The sequence below is a fragment of the Dasypus novemcinctus genome, chromosome Y (genome assembly GCF_030445035.2).
Source record: "Dasypus novemcinctus isolate mDasNov1 chromosome Y, mDasNov1.1.hap2, whole genome shotgun sequence".
Classification (NCBI taxonomy): domain Eukaryota; kingdom Metazoa; phylum Chordata; class Mammalia; order Cingulata; family Dasypodidae; genus Dasypus; species Dasypus novemcinctus.
Window position 1 is genome coordinate 7,102,451 of NC_092216.1, and position 21,778 is coordinate 7,124,228.

The window sequence follows — 21,778 nt, forward strand, 5'->3', positions numbered from 1 at the left end:
ATAGTAACCTGCCTCAGTGCCCCCTTAGAGAGTTTACGCCCTTATTCTTAAGGGGAAACTGATGGGCGATGATCATTCCTGGGTAGCTGCTTCCTGCTGGTTAGCGGCATGTGTCCTTGCCTGACAGGTCCAATTTGGAACTCTTTCTGAGGTCAGTACTGCCCAAAATGGCCCACGTGTGGGATTCTGTGATTTGGGCTCAGACAGGAAAGTGGACTGTTTGGAGAGGAAAGATTTGTGGTAGGGACAAATGACAGGGATAGGTGACATATATCGCAAGAGAAGAAGGAATGCTTGGAACCTAACGTTTTCCTTAAAGAGCCTTTTGAGATTGATGTCTAGGTACATAAATGTAGGCTTTACAGGAATTTAGGTTTTTGTGTGTGTGTGTATATCAAGCTGCATTTAGGTTGTACTTGTGGGTGCAGAGGAGAAACTTGTGGTTCCTCAAAAGCCTCACACTCTCCATATCCTCCATTCAATGCTGTTATGGGTATTGAATTGTGTCTCCCCTAAAGACTTGTTCAGTTCTAACCTCTGGTTCTGTGACTGTGATCATCTTTGCAAACGGGGTTTTCAAAGGCGTTATTAGTTAATATGAGGCCACGCTGGATAAGGGTGTTCCTTAATTCATTATGACTGGAGTCCTTAGAAGAAGGGAAGAACTGGACATACAGAGAAAGAGAAAGTCATGTGACTGTCATGTGAGGCCAAGACTGAGTTATGCCACCAGCGAAGGAATGCCAGGAAGTCAAGCCACCTCCAGAATCCTGCAGACATCAGAGGAGGTGAGGGCCTACTGACAGCTGGACTTGGGACTTCGTGTCTCCAGAGTTGTGAGACAATGAATTCTTGTTTAAGCCAGACAATTTGGGGTACTCTATTATGGTAGCCCTAGCAAACTGAGGCAAAACCCAAATTGCCTAATATGGGAACAAAGGAAGTGAATTATGTACAACAGGTGAAGATCTTACACATACTAGCAAATGTAATATGCCTGTGGTTCTCCACTGAGGGCAGTTTTGTCCCCCAAGGGAGATTTCACAACATCTAGAGATGGTTTTGGTGTCCACAACTTGTGTGCAGGGGTGCTACTGTCATCTAGTGGGTGGAGGCCAGGGATGCTGCTAAACATCCTACAATGCACAGGATGGCCCCCAAAACAAAGAGTGATCTGGCCCCAATGTCAATAGTGCCAAGGATGAGAAACCTTGTTACCTAACTCTAAGGCCGCCATGTTGAATATACCTCATAATAACAATGTGTTTCTTTGCTATTTCTTCACATAGGTGACTTGATTAAGAAAAGGATGAAGGAAAAGAACTTATGGTGCATACTAAGCACTCAAAAATAGCAATTTTACATAATAAGGTTTTTTTAATTTATTTTATACATCAATTCATTTTAGACATGACACCACAGGACGTAGTTCTAGCCTTCTCTAGTTTGAGCGCTGTATGTCGTATACTTATGGGGATAGCGTTATTAAGCATGCTTTTTTTACAAGTTAGTTATGGGTTTGTAAGCCCTTAAATCCAGAGATGCCTGGTGCCTAAGCACTTAATAGACTTTTGAATGGTTGTCTTTAGTAATCTCAAAACCCTCTAGGGTTTTTCTCATTTTTGCTTTGGAGATGGATGTTAATTTTTCAGTCCTTCCTACGACCCATAAAACCTTCCAACTGTTGAAAAAAATGGTTCATGACCCTCTTGAATCTCCTCTTGAGTTGAGCTAGAGTGAGGAATTTTTAATTAAACAGAATGAAAGTAGGTCTTTCTAATGCAGTTCTCTTTTACTGTTCCACCAGCCCTTCCCCTTGTAGCACTTATAGTCTGTTTGGGAAGGGGAACAGCCTTCCCAACTTAGGCCCACGGAAGTTGTCTGTGGCTATTTACTCCCTTGTTCAATCAACAGATATTAACGGGCTACTTAAATGGATGCCAGTGTTCCAGGGGTATAGCAGGGAGCAACCAACACCTATTCCCTGATTACAGAATGCTGTCTTATCAGGGGAGAGTAAACAAAAAACATCTCAAGCAGCTGAGCACTTGCTATTGTCACCAGTGCTAAGAAGCAAACGCATAGGGTATGATAACAATGTGAAAACGCAGAGGGTATGATAACAAAGCAAACGCATAGGGTATGATAACAATGTGAAAACGCATAGGGTATGATAACAATGCATCCCCATTGGAGGCAGCTAGGAGGCTGTCCCCATGGGAATCACATTTAAGCTGGCCATAGTAGGGGCTGGGGCTTGGCCTTTTCATATGGTCATTGCCTTCTTCTCCTTCCCAGGCCTATCCTCACCTCATTAAAAGAGGAGGCACGCCCTTCATTAAAGACAGGAGAGCTTACATTTTGTGACGCCCACCCAGCCATCTATTTAAAGACAGGCACATTCTGTTTCCACCAATGGTTTTGGTCATACTCGGAACATAGATGTGCACGGCTTTTAAGTCTGTTTTCCATACATAGGGCTGGAATCTGGATTTACCACCCCAAAAAACAAGTTAATTGGTATTGAGTGAAATGAGAGAACTGTCTCAAAACAGCTGTTCAAGAAGGAATGGAGTCTCTCATAAAAGGAACCTTCGGTAGTGAACAGGCCTTCCACTAAGTCTAGTCTTTTAAACACCTGTAAATGAGATTAAGTATGGCTAGCTCTGTGTCACCAGGTCTGTGGATAAGGAGTAAATCTGGGGGGAGACTTTTCTTCTTTGCTTCAGGGCCTGCCTAGCTGGCCCACGATTTCCACCCTCAGGATTACAGGGCCAGCATGCTGCCTTTTTATATCTTTAACTCTAAAATAATAATTTCATGGTGAGATAAAGGATAGTTTTATTTCTTATCTATCTTAAATGAGAAAAGATGATGGGAATGCCAGCTACTAAATCATGCCGTTCTAGATCTTAGCTATAATTTATGAAAATAAATGGCATGAAATGTAAACGAAATAAATTGCATGTGCATCAGATGGAAGAATTCTAGGGAATAGCTAATGATATAACTAAGTTGAATAATCCAAATAAATATTCAAAATCTAAACTGTGTTTACCAGCAAAAGTGGAGGTGACCATCAAACCTTTCCTTGGATTTTAGACTTAATCCCACAGTCTTCTTTTCCCTAAACTGAAGAAAGTTTTGAAAGAAAATAATTTTTTAAAACTTTCCTATCCTATTCAACTATTAAGAGGAATATAGTCAATCACTTTTTAAAAATTTAAGCATCTAGGTTATTACTAAAAATGCTACTTCAGTTGAGATAATGCATTGAGCAGGAGGGAGGGAAGTGGTTCATTCAGATAATAAAGGAGTATGTGAAGGAAATGGTCCTAGACATCATGCAGCTCCCCATATCCAACAGCCTGTCTTCTCCTTTAAAAAACAATTAGGGGAGCGGAAGTGGCTCTAGCAATTGAATCTCCACCTCCTACATGGGAGGTCCCAGGTTCAGTTCCTGGTGCCTCCTAAAACAAACAAACAAACAAACAACAAGCAAAACAATCAAAAAAATCAACTCAGGGAAGCTGATGCATCTCAGTGGTCAAGCACTGGCTTCCCACCTAAGAGGCCCCATGTTCAATACCTGGACCCCAGTTCCTCAAAAAAAATCGTACTTCTCAAAATATATCACATTCAAAGAATGCAGCTGGGAAACATGGATTTGATGATAGGTAGTCCAGCCTTGCAGGATATTTTAAGGAAAAATGTTCCTCTTGGGGCTAAGAGGAAAGGGTAGCTGGTGACCAGCTCTCTACTTGATGACTGCCTCATATCAGCTTCCTCTTTGGGTGTTATGTGGTGGTTCTCAGTCAGCGCATTCTGCCACCAGCCCCCCACTGGGGATGCTTGGCAATATCTGGAGACATATTTGTCACAACATGGGGAGAGATTGCAGCTGGTACCTGGTGGGCTGAGGCCAGGGAGGCTACTCAACATCCTACAATGCATGAGACAGCCCCCAACACAGAATTACCCATCCCCAAAATCAATAGAGCTGAGGTTGAGAAACCTTGACGTAGTGGAACTCCTAACTTGTAGGCACTCTGCCAGGGATGTGGAGGTTATCCTGGACGATTTGTATTTGTGTAGCTTCCTGACCAAGACTCACTCATGCTATGTCATGAGTATTATTATCTCATAGGGCCATGTGGGAGAACTAGAAAAGAAAATGGCCCGTGGCTCAGAATTAAGGAAACGTAATCACTTAATGGGGAGGCAAGGTATACACACGTGAAAAACAAACACAAAACCTCATTTCACAACCCTGTTGATTTTTTTTTCCTGGACCTTCCTCGTGTGTTCTATCAATATTTGCAGTTCATATCCTTGTACTGTTTTTTTTTTTTTCCATCCTGTTAATTCAGATATTATAGTATATCAGTTAGCTGTTGCCAAAATAACGTGTGACAATCCATCCCCAGACCTAATGGCTTAAGACAACTATGTGGGCAAGCTGCAACTTGACTGGGCTAGACTAAGTTTCAGGCTGCATATTGGGCATATATCCACTACAAGTATATTTATTTTGAGGAGAGGAAACTCTGCTCAGGCAATGCAAAAGTATGAGTGGGCCAGGCCAAATATGAATATCTAATATTGTCCCATCAGTTAAGTCAAGTTACATAGTCAAACTCAAAATCAAGGGTTGGGAAGGATATCCAGGATGAGGGAGAATCAGAGAGGCAGAGGTATCACTTCTCTCCCAGAAAAAATGTATAGAGGACAGGTAAAGACTGTTTGGAGTTCTGCTCTGGGGCTCAGGACACCAGGGGAAGGCAAGACATTACCCAGAAGAGAGAGGGGTAAAGGAAAGGAGTCTCAGCCAGCTGAAAAATCCCATGAATTGAGCTGAAAAGCAGCTGTGGGTGCCATTTCCCCCACTAACCAGAGCAAACATTTCAGTCTATGAAAAGCAGTGGTTGTGGTCTACAGTGGCTATGAACTGAGGGTGTTGCAGACGTCTTCTTCCCCAAGAAAGGAGAGAGGAGGGACACAGCCTAAGCAAATTCAGATTTTGGCCAGGGAACTTGGTCTGCTGGATTGGAGGGGTCACATACTTCCAGGCTGGGTGGGGCTGTGACATTGTTTGCCCTGAGAGCCAGCAAGGAGCTAAAGACAATTTACCTTCTCAAACAAACACCCTTCCTACTGCCCCAGGCTGGTTCCTGAGGAGGCAGAGAAAGGGAGGATGTGGCCAGCCAAGGGAGTAGAGCAGCGTCTGAGAAAGTTTGTGAGGCTTGGCCAGCCCCAAGGACCTTGCTTCTGTTACAGTGAATGCACCTCCCACCACCACTACCACTAGCACCTGAGATCTGAGATGAGAGGTCTGCCAAAGAGTCCCACCTCCTGGAAGACCAGAAAATTGCATGAAAAGGGGAAAATAAATAAATGAAAGACATTATCAGGTGCCTTTACTGCCCACCTCTCCAAGGACCTTGGAAACTTTCCTGAGCCCCGTTACTGAGTCCTGAATTCTGGTTTTAGCAGTTAATCAGAGGCAACCCTAAATATCTGGAATAATCCAAACCAAGAGTCAGAGAAAAGTGATAGCATACAGCTATGGCATGGTAAATCCATATGCATGAGCGAGAAACTGGAAATCAGAGTAAACTCAGCATCATAATCAAATGCCTAGGCATTAGCAAAATATTACAAGTTATACCAAAAAAAGGAAGATATGAATCAGGCAAAGGAATAAATCAAAGCTCCAGATGAGACACAGGACTTGAAACAACTAATTAATGAGGTTCATACAAATCTCCTAAATCAAATCATGGAGTTGAAGGACAACATGGCTAAAAAAATAAAAGACATTATGAAGACAATGGGTGAGCACAAAGGAAAATTTGAATCCTTGGATAGAAAAATAACAGCTTATTGGAATGAAAAACACAATAAGTGAGATTAAAAATACAATAGAGGCACACAACAGCAGATTTGAAATCATGGAAGAAAGAATCAGTGATGTGTAGAGGAAAGAACAACTAAAATTGTAAAGACAGAATAACAGAGAGAGAAAAGAATGGAAAAGGATGAGCAGGGGCTCAGAGAGTTGAATGATAACACACTGCATACCAACATACATGTTAAGGGAGTTTCAGAAGGAGAAGAGAAGTGAAAAGGAACAGAAAAAGTATTTGAGGAAGTCATGGCCAAAAATTTCTCAACTCTCCTGAAAGACATGAATATACATGTCCAATTAGAATAAATCCAAATAGACCTACCCCAAGACACATAATATTCAGAATACCAAATTACAAATATAAAGGGAAAATTCTGAAAGAATTTCTGAAAGACGTTTGCAAATATATGGAGGCTAAACAGCATACTCCTAAACAATTAATTGGTTGAAAAGGCTTCTGGAAGGGAAATTAGTAGATATACGAAGATGAATGAAAATGAGAACACAACTTATCAAAACTTACTTATGGGATACAGTGAAAGCAGTGCTGAGAGGGAAATAAATAGCTCTAAATGGCTGTACTAAAAAAAGAAGAAAGAACTAAAATCAAATACCTTAATGAACAACTGAAGAAAATAGAAAAAGAGCAACAAACCAACCCCAAAGCAAGCAGAAAGAAAGAAATACTAACTAGAGCAGAAATAAATGAAATTGAGAACAGCAGCAGAAAAGAAAAAATCAACAAAACCAAAACCTGGTTCTTGCAGAAGATCAATAAAATCAACAAAACTTTAGCAAGACTAACAAAGCAAAAAGAGAGAAGATTTAAATAAATCAATCAATAATGAAAAAGGATCATAAGAGGATATTATGAGAAACTGCATGCCAGCAAATTAAACAGCCTAGATAAAATGGGCAAATCCCTAGAAATGCAAAAAAAACCTACATTGACTCTACAAGAAATACAGAAATTCGACAAACCAATCACAAGTAAAGAGACTAGATCAGTCATCAAAAATCTTCCAACAAAGAAAAGTCCAGGACCAGAGTGGCTTTAAAGGTGAATTCTACCAAATATTTTGAGAAGAATTAATGCCAATCCTGTTTAAACTCTTGAAAAAAAATTGAAAAGGAGGGAAAACTACCCAAAACATTTTATGAAGCCAACATTACCCGAATACCAAAGTCAGATAAAGATACTACAAGAAAAGTACAGACTAATCTCTTTAACATATGTAGATGCCAAAAGTTCTGAAAAAAAAGAACTTGCAAATCAAATCCAATAGTATATTAAAAAGAATTATGCACCACGATCAAATGAATTTTATTCCTGGTATGCAAAGATTGTTCAACAGAAGAAATTCAATTAGTGTAATATACCACATGAACAAATCAAAGGGAAAAATCCACATGACATTTCAATTGAGGCAGAAAAGGCATTTGACAAAATCCAGCATCCTTTCTCGATAAAAAAACACTTCAAAGTGAAAAGAAGGAAAGTTCCTTAACATAAAACAGGGCATATATGAAAATTCCACAGTCAACATCATACTTAATGTGGAGAGGTTGAAAGAGTTCCCTTTAAGATCAGGAACAAATCAAGGGTGTCCACTGTCACCACTGTTATTCAACATTGTGCTAGAAGTTCTATCCTGAACATTTAGGCAAGAAAAATAAATAAAAGCATCAAAATTGGAAAACAGGAAGTAAAACTCTCATTATTTGTAGATGACATAATCCTATATTTAGAAAATTCTGAAATATCGACAACAAAGGTATGTGATCTAATGAGTTCAGCAAAGTGGTAGGATACAAGATCAACATGCAAAAATCAGTAGTGTTACTGCATACTACTAAGAGCAAGCTGAAGAGGAAATCAAGAAAAAAAATTGCATTTGCAAAACAAAAAATAAACTCAAATATCTAGGTATTAATTTAACCAGGAATGTAATGGATCAGTATTTCAGAAAACTATAAAACAATGCTAAAAGAAATCAAAGACCTAGACAAATGGCAGGACATTCCAAGTTCATGGCATCATAAGGAAGTCAGTTCTACTCAAAATGATTTATAGATTCATAGCAATACCAATCAAAATTCCAACACCTACAGAAATATATAAGTCAATTACCAAATTTATTTGGAAGATTAAGGGCTCCCAAAAAGCCAAAACATCTTAAAAAAAGAAGAGCAAAGTCAGAGGACTCATACTTCCAGACCTTGAAGTGTATTATAAAACTACAATGGATCTTGAAGTGTATTCTAAAACTACAATGGTCAAAACAGCATGGTATTGGCATAAAGAGAGACACATTGATCAATGGAATTGAATTGAGAGATCAGAAATAGACCCTCACATCTATGGTCAACTGATTTTTGATAAGCCTACCAAGTCCACTTTTCTAGGACAAAACAGTCTCTTTAACAAATGGTGCTGGGAGAACTGGGTATCCATAACCAAAACAATGAAAGAAAACCCCTATTTCATTCCCAATACAATAATCAACTCAAAATGAATCAAAGACCTACATATAAAAGTCAGGACCATAAAACTCCTAGAAGACAATGTAGGGAAACATCTACACTACCTTACACTCAAAGCATGAACAACAAAAGAAAAAATAAATGAGACTTCCTCAAAATTAAATACTTCTCCACCTCAAAGGACTTTGTCAAGAGGGTAAAAAGGCAACCTACTCAATGGGAGAAAATATTTGGAAATCTTGCCTCCAACAAGAGTCTAATATCCATGATATATATAAAAAGATCCAATAGTGCAACTATAAAGAGACAAATGAGCCAATTAAAAAATGGGCAAAAGACCTTTTTTTTCTGAAGAAGAAATACAAATGGTGAAGAAACACATGAAAAAAGTGTTCAACATCACTGGCTATTAGGGAAATGCAAATCAAAGCTACAATGAGATATCATTTCACACCTACTAGAATGTTCACTATGAAAAAAAAATCTACAAGTGTTGGAGAGGATGTGGAGAGATAGAAGCACTTATTCACTATTGGTGGGAATGTAGAATGGTACAGCCATTTTGGAAATCTGTTTGGTGTTTCCTAAGGAAATTAGATATAGATCTGCCAAGCAACCCGGCAGTACTAGTACTAGGCATATACCCAGAAGAACCGAGAGCAGTGACACAGATTTCTGCACACCACTGTTCATAGTGACATTCTTCACAATTGCCAAAAGAGGGAAACAACCCAGATGTCCATCTGTTGATGAATGAATAAACAAACTGTGGTATATACACATGATGGAATATTATTCACTGTAAGAAGAAATGAAGTCCTGAAGCATATGACAACATGATTGAACCTGGAGGACATTATGTCGAGTGAAGTAAGCCGGGCACAAAAGGACAAATATTGTACGTTTTCACTACTATGAAATAAATATAAAGAGCAAACTCATGGAATTAGTAGCTAGAATATAAGTCACTAGAGAATAGAATGTGGTTAGAGAATGGAAAGCTGAGGTTTAATCTATGCAGAATTGATAAAATGTCATTTGTAAATGTTTGGAAATGAATAGAAATAGTGAAAGCTCATCATAGAATTTGTAATTAGTAGCGCTAACATATGGGTATGATAATGGTTTGTTTGTTTTCCTTTTTGGAGAATGAAAATGCTGTAATATCTATTGAAGTGATGAATGCACAGATCTGTGAGTATACCAAATGCCATTGATTGTACACTCTAGATAAATTATATGGTTTATGAACAAAAAAATAATAGGGTGGATTGGGGGAAAATACGGCAAATGTAAGATATGGACTATCCTGAATAGTAATATTTTAATGATGCTCTTTTATGGTTTGTAACAAAAGTTTCACAAGGCAAGGTGTTGGTGGTGGGAAGATGTACGGGGCCCCTGTATGATGTTATGCATATTTGTCTTGTAATCTCACAACTTTTACTGTACAATTATTATTTATGTATGTTCATGTATGAATTATGTACTTCAGCAATTTAAAAAAATAGATTTTTAAAACATCAAGGGTTGGAAAAGTATACTGGGCTCTCAAGGGAAGGTACAAAGCCCAGGTCATTGTAGGGTGGAAGGGATTGGATGTCAGTGTGTAGATGTAGATGTCAGTGTAGGTGTAGGTGTTGATGTAGATGTAGGTGTAGGTGTAGATGTGGATGTAGATTAGATGTAGGTGTAGATATAGATGTAGATGCAGGTGTAGATACAGATGTAGATGTAGGTGTAGGTGTAGATGTAGTTGCAGATGAAGGTGTAGCTGTAGATGTAGGTGTAGTGTAGATAAAGATGTAGATGTAAGTGTAGATGTAGATGTTTGTGTAGGTGTAGATATAGGCATAGATACAGGTGGTGTAGTTGTAGGTGTACACAGATACAGATGTAGATGTAGGTGTAGATGTAGATGTAGGTATAGATGTAGGTATAGTATAGATACAGATGTAATGTAGGTGTAGGTGTAGTATAGATACAGATATAATGTAGGTGTAGGTGTAGATGTAGATACAGATGTAGATGTTGTTGTAGATGTAGATACAGATGTAGGTGTAGGTGTAGGTGTAGATGTAGGTGTAGATACAGGTGTAGATGTAGGTGTAGATGCAGATGTAGGTGTAGGTGTAGATACAGATATAGATGTAGGTGTAGGTGTAGATATAGATGTAGGTATAGATATAGATACAGACACAGATAGATGTAAACATATAGATACAGATACAGATAGACAGAGATAGAGATACAGATAGAAATAGGGATACAGATACAGATAAAGATAGATAGATAGATAGATAGATAGATAGATAGATAGATAGATAGATAGATAGAGATACAGAGAGAGACACTGATAGAGACACATACCTAGAGATAAAGCTAGATAGAGATAGAGATACAGGTACAAATAGAGATAGAGATACAGGTAGATCTAGAGATAGAGATAGGCAGAGGTAGAGATACAGATAGAGACACAGATACAGATAGATATAGACAGATATAAAAGTAGATAAAATAGAGATAGATAGAGACAGAGATAGATACAGATAAAATAGAGATAGAGACACAGAGATACAAACACAGATAGAGGTACAGGTAGAGCTAGTTAGAGATACAGATAGATAAAGATAGAGATAGGTGCAGATATATAGATAGAGATAGATACAGATACAGATATAGACATAGATATAAATATATAGATACCAACAGATATAGATACAGATACAGATAGATATAGATATATAGATACAAGTAGATGTAAATGTAGATATAGAGATAGAGATATAATAGCTATAGAGTTATGGAGATATAGATATATAGATATAGATACAAATAGATGTAAGTGTAGATGTAGATATAGATATAGCTATAGAGAGGTATACATATAAATACAGATAGCTATAGATAGAGATAGATATAATAAATAAAGATATAGAGTTATAGATATATAGACATACCTGTAGATATAGATCTATTTTTTAATAATAATCGAGGGACCCACACAGCGGCCTGGCAGCAAAGGGGCTTTCACGGTGATGCACCACAGCGTCCATGGCACAGACCTGGGCATCCTCCCGTCAGCCTTCAGAGGAGGGGGCAGAAGCTGGGGGCCCCTCAAGGCACACAGCAGCAACTCTGCCACTGCTTCTGCTGGGGCGTCGCTCAGGAGCCACAAGAACTGTTGGAAGGAGTTTGAAGAACGCCTCCCCACCGGTGGTCTTGGGTTTGGCAGTATATCTGGGGGAAGGCATCCTAGACCTGAGGAACTTCATGCACCCTCAAGGGAAGGGCTAGGGTTAGCATTAGGTTGGGTAAGCGCCCATGTGGATTTTGCGTTTGTGCACATGAAATGAAATGGGTGGTGGTTGGACTGAGTTACAGGAATGATCGAGCACTTTTCACCTTCCTGATGTCCGATTTGAGCCTGCTCATTTGGAGATGCCCCTAGACATCCATGAGGGGCTTTTGGCTCAACCATTTGGGAATAAAAACTTGGCATTTGTTCAGACATAGTTTTGGGAGCAAATGCAATAGTTAAATTGAACAAGGGGGAGGGCAGACTCAGGGAGGGGATGGGGCAGTGGAGAGTGTCGTGGGGCACACCAGCATTCAGGGGACAGCTGGGACAGTGGCAGCCCCTCCCCACCTATGCTATGTGGCTAGAAACAGCTTTAGTTGTCTTCTTTTGCTGTGTTTCATTTTGCACCATATGAGCACCCACAGCATTTGTTTTGCTTTGCCTTTTGGTACTATTCAGTTGTTTTTTCATTTTAAATGTTAAACTAATTGCCATGGAATTTCACACACACATCTCTTTAAAAATTGTAAGATCCTGCAAGGTGGCATCCTCTAGCAGAGCCCCAAGTTCCCAGTTTGCACAGACCTGCCCCTCCCAACCTCCTCTTAACGGGGCCACTTCCCTCACCTCCTAGCTTCAAGCATCATGTGATGCCGATTCAGAAGTAGACGTCAAGGAAGCATCAGCAAAAAGATACTGCCGGCTCAGCAGGATCCCAGAGATATCCAAAGTAGATACAACCTCAGGTAGGGGTGCTCCTGAGGCCTATGGAGACACGCAGGTTCTATGGTCATGACAGATGACTCTGGAGTACATTGCCTTGCCAATGGGCCCTACTTTGTAATTTGCACTCCTAAGTGTGATGGAGTTGGACTCAGATGTGACCTCTCTACACATGCCTCTTCTGTCACTTTTACTGAACCCGTGGTTGGCGCTGGAGTAGGTGGATGCTCGGGAGACTTGAATCTCTGGACTGTCCATGTGCCAGCTGGGCCCTGAGCCTCAGCAAAGTTGTAACACCTACTGTCTGGTTCGTTAGACTTACAGGTCAGCTAATAGGGAGGTGAGGATGATCAACCACCACACCCGGGAACCAAGAGAGTCTAACTGCAAGCAGGAGAATCCCATCCATTAACCTCTCGATTTAGAGGTGGAGTGGACATTGCCAACCCAGGGTCCACAGGATAGAGGAATAAAATGTGGATTAGAGTGAACTTACTGGTACTCTACTATAGAATTATTGTGACTCTAGCAATTGAAGAAATTGTGTCATTGATGTGGAGACAGTGGCCACAGGAGTAACTGAGGGCAGGGAGAGGGAAGAAGAGGTGTGATATGGGGCATTTTGGGGTCTTGGAGTTATCCTGAATGATATTGCAAGGACAGATGCAGGATATTATATATCCTGCCATAACCCACTGAATGGACTGGGGGAGAGTGTGAACTACAATGTAAACTATAATCCATGTGGTGTAACAGTGCTCCAAAATGTACTCATCAAATGCAATGAATGTGCCACAATAATGAAAGATTGTTGATGTGGGAGGAGGGGGGTGGGTATATGGGAACCTGATATTTTTTAATATAAAATTTTGTGTGAACCATGTATTTAAAAAAAAATAGACAATAGAAAGCATTTAAAAAATAAAAGACACTGCCGTGAGGGCCTAAGAGGAGCCCCCAAGTGAGTGTGTGTTCAGAGGGGATCATGTTCCCAAGAAGAGGGAGGGGCCTGCTCAAACAGATGTTGCCATGAGGCTGAGGAAGAGTGTTCCAGCTGGCCAGGGGTCCTCAGTGCCTCTTCTGGAGGTGCCACAGGGCTGTGGGGCACAAGCAGGTAGGTGTGGATGGCAGTAAGGGCAGGACACTTCCCCAGGTCCCACCCAGAGCTGCCCTCCATGACGGGCAAGGCAGAGCCAGAGCAGAGAAAGAGGGGCTCAAAGATGTGTCCACGGGCCAGCGAGGAGCAGAAAGCAGGGGGATGAGTTCCAGCTCCGCGTCTCAGGTTTGGAGCAGGAGACGTTGAGGACGAGACTTTGGGGAGGTGCTGGCAGCGAGAGCCTGGCAAATGCCCCTGATCAAGAGGGACCCTGAAGTGGGTTGAACTGTACACACCAAAAGGACATGTGCCAGTCCTAGTGCTCGGTCCCTGTGGATGTGACTTTGTTTGGGCATAGGAGTTTTGCAGATGTTAGGATGAGTCATAATGGCCTGGGGAGGGTGGTAAATACAAGACTGCAGTTCTTGAAGAAGAGAGGGAGGTTTGGACACAGAGGAAAGGGGCCATGTGAAGACAGACGGGTTGGAGTGATAAGTCTACAAGCCAAGGAATGCCAGGAATTGCTGGCCAACACTGGGTGTGGGAAAGGCAGGGAAGGACCCTCCCCTCGAGCCTTCAACAAGGAGTTTGGCCCCGCCAACATCTTCATTTTGGACGTGGGTCTACAGAGCAGAGAGAATGTGTTTCTGTGGTTTTAGGTCACCTGTTTTGGTGCTGTTACAGCAGTCACAGGAAAACAAAGTGGACTCTAACTCTTAGAAAGAAGAGCTCTGGTTGCACCTGGAAGGTGAAACACACTCACTGACCCCCATACAGGAGGTGGTGACACATGTTGGGAAGGATGAAAGAGCTGACTTAGGAGAATGGAGGTGGCGATGGCTCCCTGCTTGCTGGAGGGGAAGCTGGCAAGAAGAGGGATTTTAGCCCTACAGAGCCTAGGGATGGAGACCTGGGAGACGGGCTGAAAACCTAAGGGCTGCTTGCTCATGTTTTGGAAGAGTTTTGACCACTCCATCTCCATCCCATTGGTGCAGGGCAGGCAGTGCTCCTCTCCCAGAAGGAGACAGGCTTTTTCTCTGGAGGATGTGACTCAGGAAGGCTCAGAGGTAAGGAGCTCAGGCCCAGGGCACAGGGACAGTGAGGACTTGATGCCGGAAGACAAAGCAGACTGGCCCATCCTGAAGAGGGAGCGTGCCAACCCTTGCCTTGCTCCTATCCCAGAAGCTACAAGCGAGAAGGAGCCAGGAGACCAAGGGGTTCCTTGGTGGAGAAGTGGCCTGCAAGGAAGGGCTTCCATGTCCCGATATTTGGGGTCGCCCCATGCAAAAGCCAGCCCATCTCTCCATTCCATTTCCTTCAGCCCGAAACTTTACGGCCATCAACCCACTCACACACTCAGAGGCCTTTGAATGAGTAGGACATGACTTAAATTCACTGAGTCAACAAGGATATTTTTTCTTTTGTTTTGGAGACATACTCTGTGCCAAGAAGTCTTCTGTTGTAGGGTCAGAGGAGTGAACAAAACAGACACGCTTCATTTGCCAGGTGCATTGGCCTCCTATGGCTACTGGGACAAATTATAGCAAACGTGGCAGCTTAAAACAGCAGATGTTTATTTTTCTTACAGTTTTGGAGGTCAGAAGTCTGAAGTCGAGTCTTAGGGGCATAAGTCAAGGTGTCTGCAGGGCAGGTTTCTTCCATAGGCTCTAGGGAGTTTGTCTGGATGCTTTTTCCAGGTCTAGGGGCTGCGCATCTCCTTGGCTCGTGAGCCGTGTCACGTTACCATTCGCTGTCCTGTTTCTGCTGGCACAGCGCATGGTTTTCCCTCAGTCATCCTTGCCTCCTTCTTCTAAGGACCTTGGGGGTCCCACCCAAGTGACCAGGAAGATCTCGAGATCCTTAAGGTCACCACATCTGCAGAGTTTCTTTTGCCATGCAGGGTGACATTTGCAGGTTGCAGGAATCAGGATGCGTGATTCAGCACCAGGCCAGGTGACAGTGAGCACTGAGGCAGCCTACGGGGGTGGGAAGACCTCCTGGGCTGGCTGCCAACTGTCTCCCGTGGTGGTACCAGGACATTTTCTCAGGTGCTTACAGGAAAAGCCATCCAAGGTTTCCTGCCCCAGGGCCCTCAGAGCCTCCTGCATTGTCCTGCAGCTCTGGTGGGCCCACGTGTCCCCATCCCCCTCCCGTCCATACTTCAGCCTCCTCCCTCTGTGGCCCTGATGTGGGGGGGCTCTTGGAGGCCCTCTCCCCTTGTTTCTCAGCCCCTACTTCCTGCATGGGGGAGAGCGAGAGAGCAGGTGGTATGGCAATGGGCGGGGCATGAAGATGCTAACCTTTCCCAGGCCTCCCCAGTTGGCAGCTTCTACAGGCATCAAGATGGGTTGTCAGATGGCCATCCCCAGAAGTCTTCCAACCTGTTATGTCTGAAGGGTTCCAGGAAGGAAATGTCACAAGGAGGGCATGGATTGGGATGGCAGTCTTAGAAGAGGCACAGATTCCCATCTCCAGGGACACTGGCTTTTGCCCAGCAGCTCTCACAGTTGCCCCAGACTTAGCCCATGTCCTTGGAGTTTTGAAGGGCATATTGTGCCCCTCGGTTTCTGCTGAGACCAGCTCAACAATAGGTTTGCAAGAAGGGAAGGTGACGCAGAACTTAAGAAATAAAAGGACAGAAAGAAAGACACAAGAGAGAAAATAAAGATGGAACCAGGGGACTCAACAGCTTCTGGAACTGAGAGCCTTGATCCAAGCTTCCACATCATATTTATTGAATGTTTTGGGAATGGAAGTATAGCTACCATTTTTACTCTTCAGATAACACTTTACTAGAGCAATCATGCCCACTATTTTCCCATGGGGTGCAGGGCTCAAATGTTTCTTTCTGCAAACAATCATGGGTTGATCAGGACAGTGTTCTGTCTTAAAAGAACCTAATGTTCAAGGTCAATACCCTCATTTGCTTCTTGGAAACACTTTAACCTCTGGCTGATCATGGGTACTTATATAACTTCCAGCCATTTCTCCACAGGTTTCTCTGTTTAAACTTAAAACCTGCCAAGCCAACACTCGCCCTTAATTTTGGAAAGGCTGTGCCACTGAACATTTGATCGTGGTGAAATGCCTGTTTTTCCAATGCTCCCATGTAGAACTTTGAGCTAATTCAACTGCCTTCAGTAAAGAGAAGGTGGGAGGTGATTTCCGTTTCCAGCTCTCAATAGAAGTAGAAAAGGGAGAGAGAATTGCAATCCATGGGGAAGATAAATGTTTGTTTGGGAAACAAGCACCCAGGAAGGAGAGGATGAAGCTCTTCCCTCAGACAGGAACTCTTGGGCTCCCACATTGCCTGGGCCTTGTGGGTTTCAAGGAGGACCTGAACTTGTGCAGGAGTGAGGACTGCCCAGGCAGCCGTGGAGGAGACCTGATGAGCTAGCATCCTTCCCTTTCTCTTGTGTCCTTGCCCTTCGCAGGAGGAGGATGGGGATTTTTCTCCTTCTGCTCTTCTTCCTGCGTGGAGCCCAGAGCAGCCTGGAGTCGAGGCCCAACGTTGTCGTGCTCATGGCGGATGATCTCGGCATCGGAGATCCTGGGTGCTATGGAAACCAGACTCTCAGGTTGGCCAACGCGGTTTCTGTAGAAACACGTGGGTCTGTCTGCAGGCAGTGGACTGTGGTGATGGCTCACATACGCTCCTGAATCTCAGGACACACGGAAACATCTCCACCCCGCTGGCTGCATCTTTCCACTTGTGGCTTCTGGAGGCAGGCATGAGCTTATCTGTTGACCTGTGTGTGATGTGGCAGATGAGCCCAGGGATGTCACCATAAGGATAGCCATTGTGACTCTTCCATACCCAGTGCTACTGCCCTGCTTTCTACAGAGTGCTACTCTCTCTCCTTTTGTTCTCTTCTCTCTTTGGCCTGAGCTGGACTGGTTCCAGATGGTTATGAGCCTGCCCCACCCCATCCCAGCTTGTCTGCCACCTGCTCTCCCCTGCATCCCTTCCTCCACTTTCCTCCCTGTCCTTTCTCAGTCATCAGCCACCCTGGTGACAGTTATGGCGGGCAGCAGCCATGCGCTATGACACTTAGCTCCCGAAGGGCCAGGGGAGATGGCAGTAGTGGGAGAACTAGAATCTGAGCAAGCCCTGGAGCCTCCAGAGGTCTGCGTGATAGAGGGCATTTTGTTTCTAATTCCCAGGCAGAAAATTGATTTAACATAAGAAATATTTCTGTGTCTCTTTAGTTTAAAAGGGAAAGTAAGTCCTCGTGGAGTAGGGTTTCATTTTCTTTTTACAATAATGAGGAAATGATTACATAAAAATAGTTCTGTGGAGGGCTTCGTTGCACCAAAAAATCGATACCAACTAAATTGAAGGAGAAGATGGGGAAAGAGATAATTTCCTTCTGCTAGAATTTTCTCGTATGAACCATGAATAATGAATATCTGAAGCTATTTTCATGTTCTGATTCAGATGAGTCAGTCATTTGGTGTCCAGAGACACTGATTTATTTTCATGCCATTCATTCAGGTGCCTCATCTTTGATTCAACCTAAAAATGTGCCTTTAAATGTGTATTTTGCTATTGTATATAAGACCAAAGAAAAATTAAGTAAATTATTATTTTGGGGGGAAAAACTTGCTTATAAGACATAGCCAAATATATGTCAGGTTCTTCCTGACTCTTGATATCAAACATGACATATGTCAGATTTTGAAGCATATTTGAGAGTAAGGTCTGCATTCAGGGTTCTCTTAAATTTTAACTGACATATGTGTGATGCTCTATTTTTTGCATCACCTTGTAAAAAAAGTTTGGCTCTCCCATTTTGAGATTTATGATATGAACCTTGTTTATTAATTTAATTGTTTTTATCAGGGTCATAATTTCTATTAGGTGTTTTTTTTGGTATTTATTTACTTTTTACTCTTTTATGTGTTCCTAAAGTTTATTGAGATAGTAGATAATGGTTCATATGAAGGTGTCTTAATTAAGAATTACAGTCAAGTTTTGAAGATACTGGTGCAAGATATGGGGAGAGTGCTTGGCTATGTGGTTCAAGAATTGAAACGCATTAATTCCTAAATGTCTAGGAAGTATGGAACAGCTTCCAAAGAGAAGGGGCACATCTTTACATGGAGAAATGGCACCAAGAAGGTTCAACTTGCATAGCACATCATCCTAGAAATGACCCAATAAATAAGTATTCATCACACTTAAAAAAACACAAACCAACCAAGGGAGTGTGGCTCACAGTACCTAGTTTTTCATGTCAGTGTGTATCCATTTTTTCCAGGACTATAGTCATGCATTTGTTGATGGGTAAAGGCATATGGGATCCCACATTTCCCTTGTCCCTTAAGCATACAGAAATCAGGCAGTGGCTGGTGAACACAGGTTGTGGACCTCCCTGTGGCTATGACTGGGGAGAAAGGGGCAAGCTGTTCCCAGAGCTATCCTATTTGGAAGCATGGATTTGGCTGTGGGGTGGAGGCATGGGTTGTGGAGGAGGGAGGTATGACCCTCACTCATCCCACATCCTTACTCTCCCCATGGCCCATCCCGAAGACTTGGCTCCTTTCCTCTAATCCAGGGCTTAGGGGGATAAGGTGAGGGCAGGAGTGCTCTGGGGACATCACCCGGGATCAAGGAGACCTCTGCATGCTTTGGTTCTAATTATGGACTCATTGTCACCTCTTCCTCAATTCCTCTCTTCCTACCATCCACTCTCTACCACCCAAACACCCAGCAGCTTCCCTGGGTCACTAAGAGACGAATGTCCTCATTTTCAAGGTCACCCAGATCCACACAGTTCTTTTGTTCTAGGACTCCCAATATTGACCGGTTGGCCAGAGAGGGAGCGAAGCTAACGCAGCATCTGGCAGCATCTCCTCTATGCACACCGAGCAGGGCAGCTTTCATGACGGGCAGGTACCCTGTCAGATCAGGTAACCACCTGTCTTCCTCCCTGCAGCCATTGTCTTCCTCCGGGTAGCCGCCCAGCAGCCTCCTGTCTTAATGATTGGTTTTTCCTGCTTCAGGAATGGCGTCACATTCCCGAGTTGGGGTTTTCCTCTTCTCAGCCTCTTCTGGAGGACTTCCTACCAGTGAGATTACGTTCGCCAAGCTTCTGAAGAATCAAGGCTATTCAACAGCTCTGATAGGTATGGGCAGCTGAGAAGGGTGAGGGTGAGGTCCCGGGCAGGGTGATTAAGGGAGTGGCAGAAGGAATCAGAACAATTCTTCTCAGCAGTGGTGTCTGCTGATGTACTTTGCACAACTTTATATATTTGAGAAATGGTTTCAATTCTGAATGAAAACAGAATGAGCCTATCTGGACTATTTGAATGTATCTCTATATGTACTTTTGTGTATATGCATGTATGTGCATGGTGTGTATGTATCTAGGCATATGGACAGATGATAAGGATAGAGAGGTAGAAGGCTGGCTGGCTGGCTGACTGGATGGATGGATGGACAGATTCACATAGATGGGTAGGTAGGTAGAAAGATATAGATAGGTGATAGATTGATAGATAGATAGATGATAGAATAGAAGATAGATAGTTGAGATAGGGAAGATAGGGAAGATGGATGAATGGATGGATGGTTGGAGGGATCCATGAATGGACAAATTGATAATAGATGGATGGATAGATACATATAGATGGGTAGGTAGGTAGAAAGATACAGATAGATGATAGATAGATAGGTAGGTAGGTAGATAGATGAGATAAGGAATATGGATGGATGGGTGGATGGATGGATGGTTGGAGGGATCCATAAATGAATAGATTGATGACAGATGAAGAGATAAATCAGATGGATAGATAAATAGACAGATGATGGATGAATGGATAAATAGATAGATATAGATAAGATAGATAAGATGGGTGGATGAATGATAAAAGGTGGATGGATAGATGGATATATAGATGAGAAAGATGATAGATTGAAAGCTATAGATTGATAGATGATGGCTAGATAGGGATGATTGGGATCGGATGTATGGATGAGGTAAATATTGGGGGAGAGGAAAAGAGGTAAGATGGTTGAATAGATGGATAGTTGGATGGGTCAATGAATGATTGACATGATGGATGGGTGGATGGATAGATAAATTGAATGGGTAGATAGGATGGATGGATGAATGGATGGATAGACGGATGATGGATAAATAGATGGAATGATGAAATGATGAAATAGGGTAAATGGAAAGATAAAAGGTGCAGAGAGAGAACTTACAAAACTACATAAACACAGCTTGCTATTGATAAATATTGCCATTTTACACTTCATTTTTTTTCTCAGTTGCTATTCCCATTTATAAATGTATTAGTTTCTTGGCTGCCAAATCAAATACCATGCAATGGATTGACTTAAACAATGGGAATTTATTGGCTCATTCTTTTCAGGCCAGCAGAAGTCCAAAATCAAGGTGTCATCAAGGTGATGCTTTCTCTCCAAACACTGTAGTATTCTGTGGCTTGCTGGTGGTGCTCCTTGGTTTTTGGATATTTTGCCACATGGCAGTGAACATGGCAGCCTTTCCCGGCTTCTTCTCTTCTGGATTCCATTGAATCTAGCTGGGTTCAGCTTCTAGTTGCTTCTTCTAGCTTTCATTTCTCTGACTTTCATTCTGCTTATAAAGGATCCCAATAATCCAAATTAAAATCCAATCTGGTTCATTTGCATTACATCTTTTTTTTTTTTTAATTTTATTTTTTTAATTATTTATTTATTTTTTTTAAATTACATTATGAAAAATATGAGGTCCCATTCAACCCCACCGCCCCCGCCCCCCACTCCCCCCACAGCAACACTCTCTCCCATCATCGTGACACATCCATTGCACCTGGTAAGTTCATCTCTGAGCATCACTGCACCCCATAGTCAATGGTCCACATCATAGCCCAGACTCTCTCACGTTCCATCCAGTGGGCCCTGGGGGGATCTATAATGTCCCGTAATTGTCCGTGAAGCACCACCCAGGACAACTCCATGTCCCGAAAACGCCTCCACATCTCATCTCTTCCTCCCGTTCCCCACATCCAGCAGCCACCATGGCTACCATTCATCTTAAGTGAAGTAACCTATTGAAGAGATCTTATTGACAATGGGACCATCCCCACAGAAAAGGATTAAATTTGAAAACATGTTGTTTTTGGGGGGAGTACATAAAATTCCAAGCCATTATCATAGGAATGACACATACCCCCCATTTGTTTGAAAAGCCTGGCACTAAACAGTTCATTAGATGAATCCTAGAAAACCTCATAGGAGCAAATTGACCATTTCCTT

At 42.4% G+C, this 21,778-nt stretch overlaps 1 protein-coding gene across 8 annotated transcripts in view; it reads left to right on the forward strand.

Moving 5' to 3' along the window:
* Positions 1 to 21,778, forward strand: part of LOC139438383 (steryl-sulfatase-like) — a 219,234-nt gene that overhangs the window by 99,691 nt on the left and 97,765 nt on the right. For all 8 annotated transcript variants that reach the window (XM_071213488.1, XM_071213490.1, XM_071213494.1 and 5 more), the window contains 3 exons: positions 16,947 to 17,090; positions 19,304 to 19,425; positions 19,519 to 19,641. In XM_071213488.1, coding sequence (XP_071069589.1) covers positions 16,947 to 17,090; positions 19,304 to 19,425; positions 19,519 to 19,641 — 389 coding nt within the window. The remainder of the gene's footprint in view (positions 1 to 16,946; positions 17,091 to 19,303; positions 19,426 to 19,518; positions 19,642 to 21,778) is intronic.